The following is a 21,263-nucleotide window of genomic DNA, read 5'->3' on the forward strand; positions in this document are numbered from 1 at the left end:
ACTGGTTCAGAGAAGAATGGCTTGGTTGAACAGCAAGCTACCACTGGGGCTCAGGGAAGAACAGAGAGTTTAACAGCTCTGGAAAAAGAGTCAGACAACTCAGGAAGACTACAAGGATGTCAGGAAGTTAATCAGAGAGAAGAACTAGAAAGGTAAAAGTTCAGCTAGAAGTCAATCTGGCCACCAGCAAAAAAGTTAAGAAAGAAATGCTTTTCCAAATGCATTAATACCAAAAAGAGGCCAAGGAGATTCTCCATCCTTTATTGCACACTGGGGTGGGAACATAACATAACTTCCAGGGTTGAGGGAAAGGCTGAGGCACTCAATGCATTCTTGACGTCAGCCTTTAACCAAAAGCCCAGTTAGCCTCCGCATATCAAATCCCCATGAGGGAGAAGACAGAAACATGGAGCAGAACAATGTCCCCACTCTGCAGGAGGAAGTTGTCAGTGAGCTGCTGTGCTGCCCAGACATGCACAAGTCTAGGCAGATGCCATCCTTCTGCTTGGAGCTGGTGAAGCAGCCCACAAAGCTCCAGTCTCCATCATTTATCAGCAGTCCCGGTGAACTGGAGAGCTCCTGGGTGACTGGAGGTTGTCCAATGTGACATCCCTCTTGGAGAAGGCTTGGAAGGACGCCTGGGGGAACCAGAGGCCTGTCAGCCTGACCTCGTTGCCTGGGAAGGGTATGGACCAGATTACCTGGAGTGCAATGGCACCCTGTGTGCTGCACCACTGGGGCGTCAGGCCCAGCCAGCACAAGTTCAGGCAGGTCCTGCTTGACTGACCCAACCTCCTTCTATGAGCAGCCAATGGATGGGGAAAGGCTGTGGATGTTGTGTACCGGGGCCTTCTAAAGCCTTTGACCACTGCTCCCACAGCGCTCTCCTGGAGAGCATTGTCCTCTCAGCCCATGGATTTAACAGGTTCCCTGTTGGCTGGGAATGAAGTGCTTGGATGGCTGGGACCAGAGGGTGGCAGTGGAATTAATGCAGCTGGCCGTGGGTCACTGGTGCTGTGCCCCAGGGCCCACTGACAGAGCCAGTCCCCTTTCATGTCCTTGAGGCTGAACAAGATCTGAAGTGCCAGGTCCTGCCCCTGGGTCACAAGCCCCAGCAGCTCCAGGCTGCGGAAGAGCCCAGCAGGAAAGGGCCTGGGCCTGCCGGCCCACAGTGCATGCCCGGGTGTGCGAGAAGGCCAATGGCTGCTGGGCCGGGCCAGCAATGGTGTGGCCAGCAGGAGCAGGGCAGTGACTGTGTCCCTGCCACATGTGGGCACTGGGGAGGCCTCACCCCAAGGGCTGTGTCCAGTGCTGGGCCTGGCACTGCAGGATGGACACTGAGGGGCCGGAGCGTGTCCAGAGGGGGGAACGGAGCTGGGCAAGGGGCTGGAGCACAAGTCTGATGAGGAGCGGCTGAGGGAGCTGGGGGTGTTTAACCTGGAGGAAGAGGAGGCTCAGGGGAGCTGTATTGCTCTTCACACCTCCCTGACAGGAGGGTGCAGCCAGCTGGGGGCCAGGCTCTGCTCCCAGGGAACAAGGGACAGGATGAGGGGAAATGAATAGAATGGTCTGGAATGGAAGGGACACTAAAGATCATCTTGTTTTACTCCTTCTGCCAAGGAGAGGGACAGTTCCCACTATCCCAGGTTGCTAGGAGCCCCATTCAATCTGGTCTTGGACACTTCCAGGGATGCAGGGGCAGCCACAGTTGCTGTGGCCACCCTGTGCCACAGCCTCAGCACCCTCAGAGGGAAGAATGTCTCCCTTATATCCAACCTAAACCTGCTCTCTGTCACTGTGAAGCCATTCTCCCTTGTCCTGTCACTGCAGGCCTTTGCAAGGAGTCAGTCTGCATCTTTCCTTTAAGCTCCCTTCAGGCAGTGGAGGGCCATGATTAGGTCACCCCAAAGCCTTCTCTGCTCCAGGCAGAACATTCCCTCTTCCCTCAGCCTTTCCTCCCAGCAGAGCTGCTCCATCCCTCTGATCTCCTCGGTGTCTCTGCTGTGCACTGGCTCCAACAGCACCCTGTCCTTCCTGTGCTGGGATCCCAGAGCTGGCTGCAGCACTCTGTGCACCACAGTAGGTTCAGCTTGGCCATGAGGAAAAAATCCAGAAAGCTTAAGCACCGGGTGCCACAGGCTCCCCAGGGAAGTGGAGGAGTTAGCATCCCTGGAAGTGCTCCAAAAAATGAGAACACATGGCACTTTGGGGTACAGGTTTGTGGGTATGGTGATAGTGAATTGAAGGTTGCACTCCCTGATCTTGGAGGTTTATCCAACCGTCATGTGCTTCACAGTTTTTGTTTTTGTCCCTGGAGGCGATGCTCGAAGGTCAGCACTTGGTCCCTCTGTTGATGGAGAAATGTCATCCTCTAGACTTCCACATGGGGCTCAGTATTCCAATGAAAGGGATGTAATCCTCCTCACAGCACTGCAGAAACAAGAAGTGCTGAGCCCCTTCAGAGTGTGACAATGGCTGCTTAGATGTTGGTATCCACAAGAGCTACTTCAGCAGAGTAAGGACGTTCATAATTTCTGCTCCTTGAAGAACAGCTTTTGTCTCTTTTGTTTCCTGAGGAGTCCCAGACAAGTCATGCCACTGCTGTGGATTTAGAAACTGTAGGAAGCATAATTTGAACTTCTCTCACTACAGAAGTTTAGAACAACTTCACAGTGAGCCACACACGGATCGAAACAGTTATCTGCTTCTTAAAGCAAATTTCATAGGCACTTCATCTATTTTCCCACATGTTAAGGATCTTTGCCAACCAGGGAATTCTGATCTGAGCCCCAGCAGTCTGTGACCTCTGTCACTGACTGGCAGTGATTCACAAAGTCAGAAATGCTACAGAGAGCAAGCCAATGATCCCGACAGCTGTGGAAACATCACCAGGGGCTGCTCAGGCTGGGATTCACAGGAGGAGCCACTGGGGAACACCAAGAATGGACCAGCTAAGAGATGCTGCTGAGGGAGTACAACCTTCCCTGCAGCAACAGGTCTTGTATAGGACAGCAAGAGAGGCTGCAGTCAGGTTCTGCTGTAAATTTGAAACACAGGGGATCAGAGGCAGATATCAGCAATGTCAGGTACAGAACCACAGAGCAGTCACACAGCTGCTCTGGGGCGTAGAAAGCCACTCTGGGGAAGGTCAAAGGCACTCGGTTTCCCACAGGACTGGGGAAATGTCCCTGCAGCCAAGGGCCCCCAGGTCACACTGCACGCCTTGACAACTCTTCAGAGTCCTGCTTCATCTTTGCGTAGGTGGCAGGGCAGAACTGGGAATAGAGCTGAGCCAGCAGAGCCTGGGAGGGGATCTCTAACTTGGTCCCGTGGCTCAGTTTGTTCCATATGTGCACTGCATAGGTGTTCTTAAGGAGTTTCTGAAGCTCCAAGGCACTGACTGCCTCAAACAACTGCTCCCAGTCCTGCCAGGGAATAGGATAAACAACTTCTTGGGCAAGAGCACTCACACCTTTGCAGCTCATGCTCTTGATAGTCCCGAGGGAGCACCACTTCTTGAAGACACGAGTTAGGAGCTCTGGGCCTTGGTGCCCCCAGACCCAGCCATTGTAATTCTGCACAAAGTCCTGCATGCAAAGCTCCATGAATTTGTGCTTGGCCTCAAAGGACAGAAAGGCTCCATTCAGTTCATGGTCATCCTGAATGCCAAGGGCATTGGTGAGGTTCTGTAAGTTCTTAAGCACAATGAAGTCTGTATCCAGGTAGATGCCACCAAATTTCCACATGAGGACAATTCTGCAGGCGTCAGAGAGGTTGGGTAGAAAATGAGGCTCCCACTGCCGTAGAGGCCATAAGTACCATCTTTTCAGAGGTGTTCCAGAAAAGAGTTCTTTGAGGTCCAGAGGCAGGATTTCCACGTTGGGGAAGCAGCTGAGCAAGGAGAAAGCCCAGTGCTTGGGCAAGCGGACATTCTCTTTGGCCAAGCCTTTCATGAGCACCACGACTCTTGATGCAGGGTGTGTCCTGGCTGCTGACTCCACAGAGCACGAGAACAGGTAACTTGGGGCAGTTTGCTCCGAGGTCTCCACAAAAAACACATTTCCTGTGGAAGGAGAGGGCCCACCAGCCATGTTGAGGGCAGAAGGCACATAGTGAGCACAGCTCATCTCAGCAGACAAGCCAGAGGTGGGGACGCTGCTCTTTGGGTCCTCCCCAATGCCCCAGTACAGCTTGTGGTAGGCAAGGGCTACAAACACAAAGATGAGGGTAAAAAGGGCACAGGGCTTGTGGCTCAGCACCACCCTGGTCAGCTTTAGGATGCAGCTGGACGTCCTGAGCATTCTCTCTCCAGCCAGAGCCTGCTCTCCCGAGACAGCCTGAAGGGAAAGAAAGAAAACAACCTGACAGACAAGGCAGCAGAGTATGAGCCTTCCTTCACAAGTGTGTGTGTTCCACCTTCATAGCAGTGCAACAACAAACTCTGGGAACACCATTAGAGAACTCATCTGTCATGGTTTAGGCCTTCAGGTCATTCTGAACATGAGACACATATGCAGAAAATTCTGGGAGGAGGAAACCAAACAAGCTGCGAAGAGGACAGAGAACTCAGGTCGCAGAGTTGCGTTTGTTATATCTCCCTTGATCACTGGGACTGGGTCACATATGGAAGTTGTCATGTGCCCAGAAAAAGGCTTCTTAGATGCACTGGGTGGTATCCTAAGGTAAGGCACTGGGACTTGGGGGATAGAGGAGACACAGCCAATACACGAATGATCAGCTCTGGATCCCCAGAAAATTTTCTCCTCCCACACAGAAATGCCACCATATCCTGCCAGTGCTACAGGCAGCAAAATCCCACCCACCCTGCCTTATACAGACCCCTTTACACTCTCCACCCTCCACACCACAGCTGGGTTAATCCTGTAAATAATTTTTTTGAACAGTTGAAGACAAAAACGCACCGACTTGGTGGGACAGAGCCGGTGCTGTAGAGAAGGCACAAAACTCACCTGTCCCTGCTTTCAGGATACCACAGAATTCCCTGCTCAGCTGAAAGGATGTTTAAAAAATTAAAGTCTGTAAGGATGACCACTACTCTATGGTCACTTGCTTTTTATGAAAATCAATGGTGAATACATGTAGAAAAAAAGAGTAGGATGTGACGTCGTTCATCCATAATGAGTAGCTGATACAAAGGTCACAAAAATGCACCGGGAACAAACAAGTTAGTTAAAAAGTAATTAAAGAAAAAGGAGGAAATTGAAAACCCACTGTTGCTACACTTTGAGCTTTAGACTGCTGGGAAATGGCTTCATTTGTTTTCTCCTCTTTTGCTAAAATTTCCCAGTGCTCACGATGCTGCTGGGGCTGCCACAATTACTGAGCTGAGCCTTCCACAGAGCTGCCTGCTCCCACCCCAAGCCCCAAGTACAGGATGCCCCCTTGCAAACACACTCTTTTCACCAAATACTTTACTTGTTCATTAGGGAGTGCATCCTCATATGGCAGGGATGTCAGGGAAGGACTTGGCCAAATTCAGGTGTCCCTCATTCTGTGACAGCTCCCCCTTGACCCTGTGATCAAGGGAGGCTCACCTTCCCTTGCATGAGACTTGCTGGCACATTAATAAAATCCCTCCTTTATCAATACAGCCACTAAATTCAGGGTCTGCTGCAGTTCCTCTTCAGCTGCCTGAAACAAATATTGCTCGGTAGTGTCCCAAACCTCTCTCCTCTCCCCAAATCCTTCCATGCACGGCAGCACCATGGATGGACTCACAACAACTCTCGTCCCAGCCCAGGGACTCCACAACCACTCTGAGCTACCTGATCCAGTGATTCACCAGCCATCCTTTCATTCTAATGTGCCACACCACAAGGTGTGCCCATTGTGTCTCCTGCCATCTCTGCATTGAACAGAGGAGAGTCTCACTTGTGTCCTTCACCCACCCACCTGCCCACCTTCAGCCAGGTGTTTCACACCCTGAACACTCAGCCCAGCCTGCTCTAGTCCAAGACAAGTCAGCAGAGCTCTCCCAGCCTCTCCTCATGCAATGTGTGCTCCAGGCCCCTTCTCACCTTGGTGGCCCTTTGCCAGATTTGCTCCAGTACGGACGGGCCTCCCTCATCCTGGGATTCCTGAACCAGCCCTCCAGGTGTGTCCCACCAGTGCTGAGTGGTGGGCAAGGATCACTCCCCATGACCTTGCAGGCCATGCTCCACAGGCTGTGAGGACATCTCCTCTCTCTTGGTTAGCTTGGTGGTCCAGACGACGACCAGACCCTTTTCTGCCCAGGTGCTTTCCATCAAATGCTGCTATAATTTTTCACGGCCTTGCTTATTAAATTTAAAAGCCAAGTTAATCAATACAGGTTTTGAAATATGCAAACAAAAATGTGTCCATATAAAAATTGCAAAATGCATAGAGACATCTCAATGCACAATGTAAACTCTGATATAAGAAAATCATCAAGGATCCCTTGTTCCAAGCACAAAATGGATAAAACAAAGGAAACAGACACAGGGCTGCCACCTCAGATTATTTTGTAACTTCACCATACAAAGACTGCCACCAGTCTGCTGGTTATGGATTTGCACATGCTCATGCCTACTTTTAGTCCACCCTGCCCTGAGGAGAGTGATTTCCTGCCCTATATGACTAACAGTTCTTCACTGATATTTCCTTGTTAGCAAAATCACAGACAGCAAAAAAGGATAGCAACCCAATTTAGATGATAATTTTAAGATTGACTGATGGTACAACATGCATGGTGCATGAAGCCAACTCACATGAAGCCAAAAAAGCATCCTGCATTCCTGTGATCCTTAACTTTTAAAATTGTAACAGCAGATATTCAGAAGTCCCTGAAACCTGGCAAATAAATCCTAATAAGAAAAAAACTTCATTACTCAGTGATAGTCTTATAAAAAGTCATATGATCCATATAACAGTTGAAGTAGACAAATTCTTCCATAACAAATGAAAGAAATTACCTGTAAAAATGGTTAAAGGGCATGCATTTGTGATGTCAGAGAACAAAATGTTACATTCTCACTTTGCACTGAAAGCAATTAGGATTGTTTTTATATGATTACATTAGAACTGTGTAATTCTCAGAGTATGAGTTCTGCAAAAGTTCTCAAAACCTCCAGGCCTCAATCTTACTATACCAAGTAAAACCAAGTGTTTTAGCCAGAGGTGATCAGCTGATTACAGGAAAACTAGAGTTGTCCATATTGCAGAAGTGCAAGTGTTGTTTCAAGAACAGAGTATAAATGGAGGATTTTAATAAGGACTTTGCTATTGTTTCTCATCTAGGATTTAATTGATACAGCTTATACCTAGATAATTAGGAGATTTAGCCTATGAAGCTGTATAGGCCTGCAAATTAACAGAAAATTACAGGAAAGAGGGTGTAAAGAGATGATTTAACTAGTAGCAAATATATGTGTATCTATAGTTACATAATATACTATTAACTAAAATGGATTTGCAGTGTAATTCTTTGTTGTACCTCAGAACATGCAGAGAAACTGGTTAGAGATGGTTTTGCATCTTGGGCAAGATGCTTATGTTGATCCCAACATTTCAAGCAATAGCTGGGCCCTCTTGTAGCCATGTCAACTGTCATTCCTGCAGTTCTGGGCACTAAAAATATCTTCTGGACTTTGGGAAAGTACTGCTGGGTTAGCAAAGCAGAGAGTGGCAGCTCTTGCAGCAAGGGACCCAGCACTGGAGGAGTCTAGCCTGAGGCTGGCTGGAGGATCTGGTAGAGATCAGCCAGAATTTGTCATGAACATCCAGTCTTCATGGGCTAAATGAAAGTACACTGTGGTATAGCTTCACTTCTTTCTTTGTTTTATTACTGCTTGTTCTTGTGTATTTTTGTCAACTACTTTATGGGATTAAACTATAAAAGCTATATTTAAATGTACCTCCAGCACAAACAGAGCAACACAGCTTCGTTAGCCTTGGAAAAAACTGAGAGGAGAGGAAAAAGGTCCAGCAAACCTTTGCATACCTAGATAGCTGCTAAGAGTCTGGAACAATAAATACCAGCCATCACAAGGAGCCTGATAGAAGTATTTTGGGGACCCACCAGAAAACAGCTGAAGATCTCAATTTTCTCCAGATTTACATTACTAATGAGGGTAGAAGAGGTGAGATTGGACAATAACAGCATTCAGTAGGTAACTAATCAGGCTGCTAGGCATGGAAACACAGAGTGATGCCCAACAGGGATGCATCCATCAGCAAATTCCCCTAGTATTTAGGGGAAGTAGTTTTTAGCATTTTACCAACAGCTTTAGAGTCCCTCCTCCTGAACCCAGAGAGGATGGCAGACTAAGCACGTGTGAATGTTTGAGGTAAGAGCAGAGCAATTCTTGTAAATGTAGTATATTAGACCAATAAAATACTATAGCTGAAGGCAGAGAATATTTAAGGCACCTGTCTCTTAACTACATCTTCTGTATTTATCATGACTTCACCTTTCCAGAATGAATCCTGCAATCTCCAATTCTCTTAGAGTGGGTTTACAACTATGTTTTCTCCTGAAATAAAAGAAAGAAGTGTACACACCCTCTTGTATAGCTGTAATGAAATGCTGGATAGACACTCTGTGGGATAAGATGCATTAAGAAGCAAGTCAGAGCAAAGAGTCAGAGGATGAGATTAGCAACTTTCTACCAAAAAAAACCCCAAACAACCAGATTGTGGGAAGAAATGATATGGCAGTTTTGATAGCTGCTGGTTCCCAGATCACTGCACACAAAGCAGCCACAGATATGATGGTATCTCACTGAAGCTGTCCAGAAAAAGTGTCTACAGAGTCTGTTATTTGCAACAGAGAGTATCAATGATGCTGTTTATAGGCAAAGGCCACAAACAGAATATCAGATAGCCAGACATGGCAACATCATCACATTTCAATCAGCCTCCCTGAATACAAGAAGCAGTAGCCCAAGATGAAGGGAAATGGTCAGTACATTTAGAGAGTCAGAAATTTGCAGGATCAGGTTTGTTAAGCAGGACCTGCCTCTGATGGATGTGTGCTGGCTGGGCCTGGCCCCCTGGCTGGTCACGCTCAGTACGATCTGTTCCAAAGCCTTCCTTGGCATCGAGGGCAGGCTCATGGGCTTGTGGCTCTAAAGATCCTCCTTTCAGCCTTCTTGTAGATGAGTGTCACACTGGCTAGCCCTCAGTCTTCTGGGACTTCCCCAGTTGACCTGGGCTGCCAGTAAATGATGGAGAGCAGCTCCATGAGCTTGTCCATCAGCTCCCTCAGTTCCCTTGAGTGGATCCCACCTGGCCCCACAGATTGTGCAATTTTAAGTGGAAGAGCAGGTCACTGTTTCCTCCTGGATTACAGAGGTGTTATCCTGTCCCTATCTCCCAGCTCAGGGGGCTTGACACCTTGATAATAACTGGTCTTTCAGTTAAAGACGGAAGCAAAGAAAGCATCAAGTACCTCAGCCTTTTCCTCATCCTTGGTGGCAATGTAATAAAGGCTGGAGAGTCACATGTAATGCCCTCACAAGTAACAAAGGATGGAGAGTCTCCTTGGCTCTCTGTTATTAATGCATTTGGAAAAAAAAAGTGCTATCTCTTGTGGCATATGCCAAATTAAGTTCTAGCTGGGCCTTTGGCCTTTCTGATTTTCTCCCTGCATAACCTAATGACACCCTTGTAATCTTCCTGAATCACTTGTTCCTTCTTCTAAGCTGTAAATATATTTTTTCCCCTTGAGTTCAATCAAAAGCTCCCTGTTCATCCAGGCCAGTTTTCTTCACCGCTGGCTTGTCTTATGGCACATTGGGCTGGTCTGTTCCTGTGCCTTTCAGAGGTTCTTCTTGGAGAATGTCCAGTGTCCCTTGGGACTGCCTCCCAAGGAACTACCTCAGCCCTGAGCAGGCCAAAGTCTGGAAATCCAAGGTAGAAGTTTTGTGACTCCATTCCATACTTCTTCAAGAATTGAAAACTCATTTCAAGACCACTGTGCCCAAGACAGACTCCAACCACCACATCTCCCACCAGCCTTTCTCTGTTCACAAATAGCAGGGCCCAGCACCCCCAAGGTTCCTCTTACCTGTAGCCAGATGCAGAAATTAATTCTGGGTTGTCTCAAAGTGATCTCTGAACTCCCTTCCAGCTCCTTCCCTACCGACCTTCTGTCCCTCTAGCAGACTTCACATTCCTTCTGCAACTGGAAAAAATATTAATAATAGTGGTAGCTTTACTATCTTTTGGAAATTGTTTTCAAGCAGTGTTTTCTATAGTCTCATGGTGTTGCCATATTTAACTTGCCAGACTTAATTTTCCCTCTGGTGATAGGTGCCATTTTGAAGAGTGCTTTATACTTCTTGTACCTCTGCCAGCATATTACAGGATGCTGTTTGGTTTCATCATTATACACAAATTTAAATGTCAAGACCTCAGCTTGGGCTGTAATGGCAGGGTGCAGCTGAGTGACTTCCTTCTGCAGTTCTCTCTTCTTCTGCCTGTTCATCTGATTTCCAGGAATGGTTATAAAGCAAAAACAGAGACCAAGAGCCAAGTGAACAAGGGAATGGTTACAATCACTTGAGAGAGATAATCCTGCAGTATCTATGAAAGAATAAAGGGGTGATGTTCATAAATGGCATATCCAAAGAGAGCATGGGGAGAGCTTTGATTCCCCTCTTCTCTCCTGCTGAGGACACACCAGCCCTAGGCAGAGCTCAGTCCCCAGCATGTATCACATTAAGACAGGTAACGGCACTTTCTCACAAGAATCTACTTTGCACTATGGCCTTCCAAGACTGCACATTTTGGGAGGAAGGAGATAAAACAAAGAGGAGAATAAAAAGGGGGGAAAGAGCCCTACAGAGCATTACTCCTTACTGTGTGTCCTGGATGCCCCCAACACAAGAGCTCCTGGCACAGGAGAGCTCTCAGGCAGCAGAGAAAATAGTCATCCTTCAGTCACTGCCCAGGAAACTGGGTCCAGAATTACCTTCCTGATCCTTCCATGCTCCTCTTCTGCTGTACTGGCCAGTTCTGCATCTCCAGCCCCACCCTTAGTTTCCCCCTTGAGGTACAGCACCCATGTCCCAGCTAACCTCCATGAGCCCAAGGACAGCAGTCATGGCATTAATTAAGCTGTATAAACACACAGTTTCTTGAAGGGCACCATCATCAGTGTGGCAATGCTTTTCTCAGAAGTGCCTGGCTCTTAATAAAGTTAAAAACCGAGAAAAATTTCACAAGGAATATACTCTTTGAAGAAAGAGATAAAAAAGTTGTCTGAAAGATGCAGAACATTTCAGTGTCTCCTCTGCTTTAATCCCTGTTTGTCTTTTGGTAAAGGCTTCCATAATTTAAAAGAAATAAAATCAATACAATTCAACAGTAAAAACAGATGTTCTCAGACAAACCAGAAATGTGCATAATGTAATGGAGAACTATATAATGCCTCCTAAAGAAAGCTATTGGTCAGCTTGATAACAGAATTTTCCATTTCAGATTAATCGCTCTTCAGTTGAAAACAAGACAAAAACTCCCTGATTAAATTTTTTTCTCTCTCATTTTCTTTCCTCCTCTATTGAACAAAAGCCTTATTGTTCTATGAATTTCCCAAGACACCTTCAGCTTCTCAGACTGGCCACTTTGGAATGTTTCTACACTACCTGACACATCACCTGGCCAGCAGCCCAGGGAGCAGCCACCTCCCAGTCAGCTGCCCTTCCCTCCAGACCCTCTGCTTTCCTTGGGACCCTGAAAGGGTAACACACATTTTCTGTCATACAGCTGCAGGAAACAGCAAGACCCCACCATCCTGTCCCTAATCAGCTTCCAGCCTTTCTTAGAAACGTTCAAGCAGAGGCAGTGTGCTGCTCTGACCAGCTGTGGTTTTGGTGTGCAATGGGCTGGGTTTGTCTAGTTTGGAGCTTGTTGGAACCAGCTGGAATCACAGCCCCGTTCCACACAGGTGAGCCCTGCAGCCCTGGCTCCCCAACCCCTGCCAGTTCTGCCTCATACAGAGTACTTTGCAGTGTTCAAATACAGAGAAGTCCCTAGGGTTTTTTTTATTTCCTGTAAGGATGAAACTTGGATTTCAATGTTGGATTACCAGCTGGTGAGCTGCTCTTCATTACCTAGTGCAAACAAAACTGCTTAAAAAAGAAATTAGATGGTGAGGGTTACTGACTTCCTGAGCTACTCATATATTTATTTCCCTTCCCTTTGTGGTAACATCGATTTCCAAAAATTACCTGTCCAGTTCTTTAGAAATTCTTTAAAGAAGGAAGATGAATGATCCCAAGTGCCATGTCATCATTTACCAACTTGAATGCAAAGGACTTGCCAACAATTTATTTATTGATAGCTTCCCATTCCCTATTTTATTATTTGCTTAAACCCATCAAGAGCTTATCCCAAGCAGCTCTTAAGCATGTACCAAAGGGTTCTCTACCAGTTAAACAGGAAGATAGAGACATCCCAGCACTGCCACACACCTGTGAAGACTTCCCAGAAAGCAAAGCTTTGTGTCACAACTGAACCAGCTTAAGGAGAAGTTGCCAACAAAGGGGAGATCACCTCAGTAATCTGAGGCAGAAAACTTTGCCTACAGAATAAATACGAAGCTTTCCTGAGCATTTCTTTCCACAGAACAGCTTGAGTGAAGCACAGCTGTGAGAGGGAGAAGTTAAGAGCACTAGCTTTCCTTCAGCACTTCTCCCTCATAAACAGCAAGGAAATAGCGATGATCTGGTTTGGTTTTTATAAAAGACTCTCTACAGCTTAACAGAAGAGAAAGACAAAAATACGTCAGGCAGTAAAGAGGTGCAGCAGATTCCAACAGCTGTTTCAGCAACAGCTGTGAAAGCAGCAGAGAAACCACAGAGTCCTCGGTGGCACTGCAAACACCCCTGAAGCCAGAGGAAAAGCTCCATTTCTTCCCATCACATCTGATGAAGTCTCATCAGAAGCTACACAACAGCTGATGGTGATGCACCCCTGAGGTACCACCTAGCAGTTTCAGTGGAGAAAATAAAGCAAGAGGAAAGACCACAACCCCAGGAATGACTGCCACACCAATGCAAACACGCAGCTGTGTTTGCCTGAAATTCACTCCTGTTTTTACCTTAGCGGTGCTTTGTGACTGCCTAAAAAGCAAAGCAAACATTAATAAATCTCCCGGTCCTGTCAGAAAGAGGCACTTTAGGACTTAGCTGGGACAACACAGAGAGGACTTGGGAACAAAGAGGTATCACAGCAGCCGAAGACAAGAGCCAGGTCCTCCCTCACTGAAACCAGGCTGCGCTTCCCACAGGGCCAGGGACTGACCTGTTGAGTGCTTTTCCTGTGGCACCCAGAGCAAGGAATAAACCTGTTTGGTTTTTCGCAGTCCCTTTCGTGTGGCAGTTGCTGTGCAGGACCGTGTGCCACATGGCAGCAGCAATCCCAACAGGCACAACGCAGCTCCCGCACTGCCAGAGCCCCATCCCGCTCCAGCCCCAGTGGCTGGTCACCCACGGCTGCAGCAATGTGCGGTTGGCTGAGCAAGGCACAGAACACCCATCCCAGAGTTTCCAGGGGCAGACAGGGCTGCAACCCACCCCAGGTGATATAAGACAAGTTTAGAGCATTTCCACACAGGTCAGGAGGAACACTGGGTTTAAATGCTTTGTTAAATACGGTCCATGATATTGAGTCCAGGATATTTTCTCAGATGACCATTAGAAAAGATCCAGAGTATTTTTGCTGCTGCTTCATGGAGAAGGTCAAATCCATGATTCCATTCCTACCTGCCAACAGGTTTCGCCCTTGCTTTTGTTTTTCCCAGAAGGCCAAGATTTTTTCTTTTTTAAGCTTTTCCTTTAAAGGCCAATGGAAACATTAAATCACAAGAAAACAAACAAAATCTTAAAAGCTCAAACTAGATTCAAAGCATAATTGTCAAGGCAGACTTTTAAATAACATTTGGTACACCAAAATTAAACATACTAATCTTGGATCTAGAGCTAAGGCAATTTAGAAATAACCAGTGGGTGTAATCCCTAACAAATACATTTGGTGTTAAGGCACCCTTAAGTGAAATTTAAAAAAAAAATAAAAAGGCTGCTAAAAGTTTACATAAATCAGCTCCCAGTTACTGTGTTTCAGAGTAGCTAGAGACCGGCAGTTTCTTCCTTTTGAGCACAATGGAAAATTCAAGACTGCAAAGTTTTCATCAAAAACAAATTAGAAAAAAACCCTCCTAGAACTGCAGACTGCACAGATTATCAAAGCAAACTTCTGGGTTCTTTCCTTCCAAAGGACACAGACAAAAGTGCCCTGCGCTGCGCCTTCTGCTTCTACCCCTTTGCTCTTTCCAGTACAGCATGTTTGCCACAAGCAGAAACTCTGAATTGCTACCTCAGGCTGTGGAGAGCTGTGGCCCAGGCTGTTCTCTAGGAATACTTGGAATGAGGCAGTGTGCAGCAGAGAGATGGCTCAGGACCCACGTTTGGATCTGTGCTCCTCTGCTCCTGTCCCAGTGTTGCAGACTGCCTGGGAGAGGCTGCACGTCAGGCTGTGTGAAACCATTGCCACAATCACAGCCTAAGGGGGAATCACCGGGCCTTTCCCAAGGCTGCACCACACACTGTCCTTGCCACATTTCAAATGCCTTGATTTTTACACAGCCTGCACCTAAGTTATAGTCTCCTGCTCATTGAGGAATACCCAAACCTGTGGAACATGGAATACCGATACTGATAGCCTGATGCCAATACATAAGGAAGATCAAGAGCTAATGCAATTGGTTCTGTTCACTTCTGCACACTCCAGAAGAATATCCCATTTGCACTTAGCTCAAACAGGGCATATCAGGATCACTGGTGACGTCCCTGAATGCATCCTTTGAAAATTCCATACTGTTTGTGCTCCATGTGGCACTTACACAGAGAATTCACCTGCTGATCAAGAGCAGAGATTTCTAACACTGAAATTGTGACTGCCTGCTCAAATGAACACAGGGCTAAACTATTGGAGGGAACAGCTGGAGCTGTACCACTGTAGATTTCTTTGTTGCTTTTTGCTGATTTAGGCTGATTTATGTTTGTCGGTTTTCTGTTTCTCCCGGCTGTTTTATGTTCGGAGATAGCTCAGGGATGCCACTTGCTCAGTTTCTCGGCTGTTTCAAAGACCTGGAAAGGCCCAGAGTGGCCTTGGACAGCCCACGCTTCAAAGGACGAGGAGAAACTTCTGATCTTGTTTCGGTCTCAGTGTTTATTAATTGTTTATCTAAAAGATTTTCTTTCAGCCCGACAGAGGTCTGCACAGCAAGTCAGCCATGGGCACACTCCGCAACCCCTGGGGCGGTCACTTATCTTTATACCCAAAGTTACGTGTACAATATTTATGATTTTTCTCCAATACCTTCTACTCTTATTAACCGGTGCACTTCTAGTAAAGACCAATCCCAAAGTGCCACCATCACCACAGAAGATGGAGGCCAAGAAGAAGAAGAAGAAGGACAGGACACGCCCCAATTCCTCCATCTTACTTCTCTAGACCCCCCTGTACAGAAATCCTAAACCCTGTGTTCTACACCTTAATTAACTTATCCCTTCACCATTCACCCCAGTAAAATCCTCCCAGTCCTCATACAGGTGTCATCTCCTGTGTAGGATCAAAGTCCTGCCACCAGACACTTCTGGCAACATTCCAGGACTCCCGAGCCCCCCAAGGGTGGTCTCGGTCTCTCTGCACCACAGTCCTGAGGTGCTGAGATCCCACATACCACGGCAGGGTTAGGGTGGATTTTGGGAAAAGGTTTTTCACCCAGAGAGTGCTGGGGCACTGAACAGTCTGCCCAGGAATCTGGTCACAGCACAAGCCTGAGAGAGTTCAAGGAGCATTTGGACAACGCTCTCAGCCCAGGGCAGGATTGTTGGGGTGTCTTGTCCAGGCCCAGGGGTTGGACTCAGTGATCCTTTTGTGCTCCTTCCAACTCAGCTTATTCTGTGATTCTACTCAAACAGAGGGCTGGCAGGAAAATGTCATTTCTGCCCTGCAGCTTTCCCAAATCTCTCCAGAGAGCTGTGCAGGTATGAGCTGCCCCCTCTGGGGCCAGACCACCAAGGTGTGGGGCAGTAGGACCCTCTGGTGACATCTGCTTCTCACTATTGAGGGATACTTGGGATTACCCAAAAAGCCCCAGGAAGATTAATTTTCTTAACTTTACAAAATGCTGTTGCTAGTCTTAAGACCACTTATTGAAATACAAGATTCTGCATGTCCTTGCAAGGATTTTATATAATCTTGATTGTTTCTTAAGTGAAGGTTCATAAACACAATCAAAACACCATGGCTTGATGTCTTCCTCAGACTTGTGTGCCTATTTCATAAGTGGAGAGGTAAGATTTACTTGTACCAGACAGACACAAGAGCAGAGCAGCAAAGCCCCAGCAGCAGGTGCTGCCCAGCCAGCCAGGCCTCCCTGCTGCAGAACACAGCATGCCAGTGATGTGGGAGATGTAACCTGCCTCCCAGCCCAAAAAGGCCTGCAGCAACCTGGAGCCCACCCCCCATTTTCTTTTTTCTGAACCTTCATCCACCCCCTTCAGGATGGGCTGCGGCCTCCTCACTTCCTCATGGCAGTTGCACAGTTCCCCAACGCTGTTCTGCTCAACACCTTCCTCCCCACGCTGCCAGAGCCCTTGAGCCCAGCACAGGACAATGGGGAACAGCAGCTGTCGTGGGATGGCTTCAGGAATCAGAGGTGGCCACCAACCCACAGACCCTGAGCTGGGAGGCTGGAAATATGGAATTGCACAACAGGAGAGAAAGCTCTGGTATTTCACTTTCCACCCAAAGAACACAGGACAATAATTCTCAGCACCCTGTCAAGAAAAGTTTCCCAACACCTTTTTTTGTAGACCATTTTTTGGGTCTTCTTTAACTGAAAGGAGCAGCTTTGTACCTCACAGCTTTTAGTTTTCAGAAAGCAGCTACATAAGCCCCTCATCAATACTTAAAATGAAAGGGATGGCAGAATTTGGCTGTGTAAAGCTGCTGGAAAGGGCAAAGAGACAAAAGGACAGATGCGAGCAGTGGGCGAGCTGGGAAACTGATACAGCTCCATGCCACCAACGGCTTCCAAACAGTAGTTTCCTGTTACTGTGCTTCTGTAGGAAGTCATGCAGGCTCTTGTGTGCTGGGGCATAAAATTTAAGACTAAACACTGTCTTAACCCTCACAGCTCAAGAGAATACTGGCACATGGCTGGAAAAGGAGCTGCCCTTTGGTGGCACATCTGAGGAGACCATAAGAGCACAGAAGCCAGAACTCCACCTGATCAGGAAGTGAGAAAACTCTGTTAATTCACAGAATCACTGTTAACTACAAGGAAAGATGGTCTAACAGCAGACTACACATGGATTTAGGGTACCTCTGTTTATTTTGGTGCTCTGGAACAGGTTTCTTACAGATCAAGGAGCAGATCACTTAGAACCGAAGCAGGAAGTATCACCTCTGATTTGAAATTATACAGAAGTAAATGTCTACATTTCTTCAAGGATCTCAGGGGTTGTTTTTTGTCTCACAACTTCCCTCCTATGAGTATTGAGGAAGTACTTTCTTATGTGACACCACAACTGCAAGGCTGAACTTATTTAATATTGGGAGACAATTAACCTTGCATAGACAAGAGGTGTTATGCAATTGTACAAAAAAGAGTAAATGTTTCTATAAGAAAAATCTAAATAAATATGACTTAATCATTCGCTGACAGGGGAGTGGTTGGTTCACAATGCCATAATCTCAATTCCACTAGACCTCATTTAAACTGTTGGGTGGAGTTCTCAGCCCCAATTTAAGATTAATAATTAAAGTCAGTGAAGACAGGAAAAAGTGAGTTACAAGAAGTGAGTTGGTAGCGTATCACCTGTTTCCCAGTGAAAACACCACCCAAAAGAAGATCTGTGAATCTGTTCTGGAACCTGAACAACTCAGCAACTTTAGGTGTTTTAGTGTTAATTTGATCAGGAGTAAAACACACCCTCCTGATAAGAGCAGAGAAAGGAACCAGCAATCCAGAAGACATGGTCCAAATTTTTAACAAACCTGGGAAGCACAACACTTAGGGAGCTGAATAATAGCACTGCCACAGTGATTGACTGGGAGGCTGCCAGTGGAGACAAGAGGGGTGAGCCAGTCTCTCCTGCCATCACATACTGTAGCTTGGGCCAAACCCCCAGGGCACTGACAGCAAGGCACATCCAGCACATGGGTGCCCTGCTCCTCTGGTCTCCCCTCTACACAGGGAACAGGCACGCCTGCGTGGCTGCTTGTGGGGACTGTGACTGGCACAAAGGCTTCTCTCCATACTAGAGACCAAATGAAATGAAAGCAAGATTGAAGAATTACTCATAAGCACCTTGTGCCAAAATATCTGCTGATGACAAAGCCAAGGTGAGGGCTGATTGCTGCTAAAGGAAGTGGCCCCACTCCCTCCCTCGGTGCTCCTCTGAATCTGCTGTGACCAGCCTTGCTAAAGCTAAATCAGCAAAAGGTTGCTTCTGCTGCAGGTTTGAATGTTCTTTCTTGTGGCACAGACAAATATTGGTACAAAAAGATTCTATGGCAGGCATCCAGGAGGCTGCATCCCTCTGGTGTCACTGAACTTCAGCGCATGGTAACTTGGCACAATGATGCCTCTAAACAGGAAAAACTTCATTAGACCCACATTAAAAAAAAAAACTTCATTAGAGCCATAGAGCTTGGATGGAGAGAGCAAATGCCTCGAGGGTCAGTAGAAATCCCATAGGAAGGAAACCTTGAGGCACAGGGAGAGCTGCTCCCTGAACTGCACACCCAAACCCAAAGCTAAACCTGGAGGCAGACAGCTTCTCACTCAACTCCACACACTCCTGCCCTCAACGGTAATGACCGTTTGTGTGTTGCCAAACAGGGCACACGAACAAGAGAAGGGCATTCACATGTGCCTCACCAGCCAGTGTTTCTTCCTACAGAGCCACTGTCTCGAGATGCTGCTGGGATTGCTACAAAACCCAGACACAGGGGTATTTGAGTTTCTTGAGAGTTCCTTCTCTGGTTTCCATTGCAACAAACCCCGTGGATAACAGTGCAAAACCACCAGTTTCTTCAGAGTTAAGAAACATCCAGTCTATTCTGAGAAACCTCTCATGCATTAGAAGGCAACATGTTCACTTTACCAGGATGGTTCATTTTTAGCCAAAGCTTCTAAACTCGTCTTCTTTCAGCAGCATTAATAGTTTTAGGTTACTACAGTTACAAAAGTTCTCTATTTTTTTTAATGGCTCTTTAGTGCACAAAAAGGTGGAGGTGCTCTCTTCTCCCCCTCCTACAGTACTATTGAGAATCTCCATCTTTCTTCCTCAGACCTTACCCCTGTCCAGACTCCGACGTTTTCCAGAGCACGTCTGCCCGGGAGCACGGCAGCCAGCTGCACCCTCCCCGCTCACCAGTTCTGATGTCTTTCCACCCTCTCAGCCAAGCCCGACCTCTTAGTCACCGCTGGCAGAGCGGAACTCCGCTTTTCTTCCTCCCAGCTGACCCCCTCCTCTTCATCCTCCCAGACTTTCCAGCGTCCCACCAGCGGGGCTGGGGCGGGATGGAGCCCTCGCAGCCTGCGGCGCGGGCGGGCACGGCGGGCGAGCTGCCGCCCTCGCCCTCCCCTTGGCCACACGCCCCTCACAGCGGCGCGGGGAGCCCGAGAGGCGCTGCCCGCACCGCCCGGCCCCGCAGGGAGCGCTGGGGGCTGCCCCAGAGCCCCGCACGGAGCCGGCCCGGCGCTGCGGGGTCCCGCTGCCGCTCCGACCCGCGCCGCCCCCGAGCAAAACCTCCCCTTTCCCCGAGGGCCGAGCCGCCCGGCCCGGTCCAGCCCAGCCCCGCAGCCCCGGGCTCACCTCGCCGAGAGCGCGGCTCCGTCCCGCAGCGCCGGACGGGACCGAGATGTCCCTCCGGGGCCGCCCCTCAGCTCAGCTCGGCTCAGCTCGGGTCAGGGAGACCCCTCGGCATGGACCCGAGCCCCGGAGCGGCGGCAGCGCCCCGCGGAAGGGCTCCACCCCCGGCGCTGCCGCTTTCGGCCGGGCGCTCTGGGACTTTTAATTCCCACTGTACCACTTAAAATTGTCCTAAGGACTTTTTCCCCCACCTCGCTCTCTCTTTCTCACTTGCAGGAGTTTGCGCTGTACCCCGCAGGCACGGAACCCGAGCCGTCCCAGCGCAGTTGTACCTGCGCTGTCTCGCTCGAGTGGCGGTGCGTGACAGGGTGACCCACCCTGGCCAGAGACATTCCGCCATCGGGAGCCGCTAATTACGGACTGGAGGAGGAGCAGGGGAAGGCGGAAACTTCTCACACCTGTGGGCGCCGAAAGAGATCTTATACAGTCACTAAAAATGGGAAACTGAAAATTGTAGTTAAAAAAAAAAAAAAAAAAAAAAAAAAAAAAAAAAAAAAAAAAAAAAAAAAAAAGCAAGCAGCCCGTACCTGAGCTACTGACCTGTTGCTAAGCAAGTTTCAAACATGCCCTCAAGCAGGAGGAACTTTTCTATTAAATTCCTGGCAATGATTGCTTAACAAGTTCTTAATGAGCATGAACAAAGAAGGGAAATTTGGGCTTTCATTTAGAAGAGTGCTGTTGAGTGCTAGGCTGCTGTAGGGTGGAGTAAATTGCATTGGACGGTCACCAGAGATTTTGCGAAGCAGGTTAGGTGATAAAATCGAGAATGGTTTAGACAGATATTCTACCTGTAGCAAGAGTTGAACACGAGCTCTTTAGAGATGCTTTCCAGCCCCGTGTTCTAATTTCCACGATATTTATGTGTTACTAAGGTGTTACAAATGTTGTACCTGTGACAAACCTTTCCACCACATAAATAATCACATTGCTGCAAACAGAAACGCTTTCGCCGCAAACAAGTAATCTGAAATTGCATATCCCCACCAATAATGCGTTATTACTTTTATCAGAACAGGTCTTAATCAAAATTTAAGTTAAAAGAGATTTCAAGATACTTTCGTCTGGGTGGCTGAGCAGAATTTAAATTAATGAGAGAGTTGCTGCTCCTGAAGGTGTCAGTGCTCATCCTTCTTGGAGCATCCTGCTTGGATGCCATTCCTTGCCTGGTCCCTGGGTGGGAGCAGCCCTCGGATGCAGAGGGAGGCAGGATGGGATTTGTGAAGCCCATGGGAGCGTTCAGGAGCCGGCAGATGGATCGAGGGGGCTGCCACACACAGACACCCCGAGGGAAGGTGACAAAGGAGGGAAGGAGGGTCTGGAGGCTAGATC

The 21,263-nt window shown here is 47.8% G+C and overlaps 1 protein-coding gene across 5 annotated transcripts; it reads right to left on the reverse strand.

The window, feature by feature from the left end:
• Positions 1-1,263: 1,263 nt before the first annotated feature.
• Positions 1,264-20,288, reverse strand: LOC134417229 (lactosylceramide 4-alpha-galactosyltransferase-like). 5 transcript variants are annotated; one of them, XM_063154217.1, is made up of 3 exons: positions 20,207-20,288; positions 10,049-10,165; positions 1,264-4,337 (listed from the first exon to the last, which is right to left on the reverse strand). In XM_063154217.1, the coding sequence occupies exon 3, from the start codon at positions 4,299-4,301 to the stop codon at positions 3,210-3,212; it is 1,092 nt and encodes a 363-aa protein (XP_063010287.1). In that variant the 5' UTR covers positions 4,302-4,337; positions 10,049-10,165; positions 20,207-20,288; the 3' UTR covers positions 1,264-3,209. The 5 variants fall into 5 exon arrangements, with proteins under 5 accessions (XP_063010287.1, XP_063010286.1, XP_063010285.1 ...); XM_063154216.1 differs by lacking the exon at positions 20,207-20,288 and adding an exon at positions 20,126-20,203; XM_063154215.1 differs by lacking the exon at positions 20,207-20,288 and adding an exon at positions 19,878-20,003.
• Positions 20,289-21,263: the final 975 nt, after the last annotated feature.

Source organism: Melospiza melodia, chromosome 4, assembly GCF_035770615.1.
Source record: "Melospiza melodia melodia isolate bMelMel2 chromosome 4, bMelMel2.pri, whole genome shotgun sequence".
In the NCBI taxonomy this organism is placed as follows: Eukaryota; Metazoa; Chordata; class Aves; order Passeriformes; family Passerellidae; genus Melospiza; species Melospiza melodia.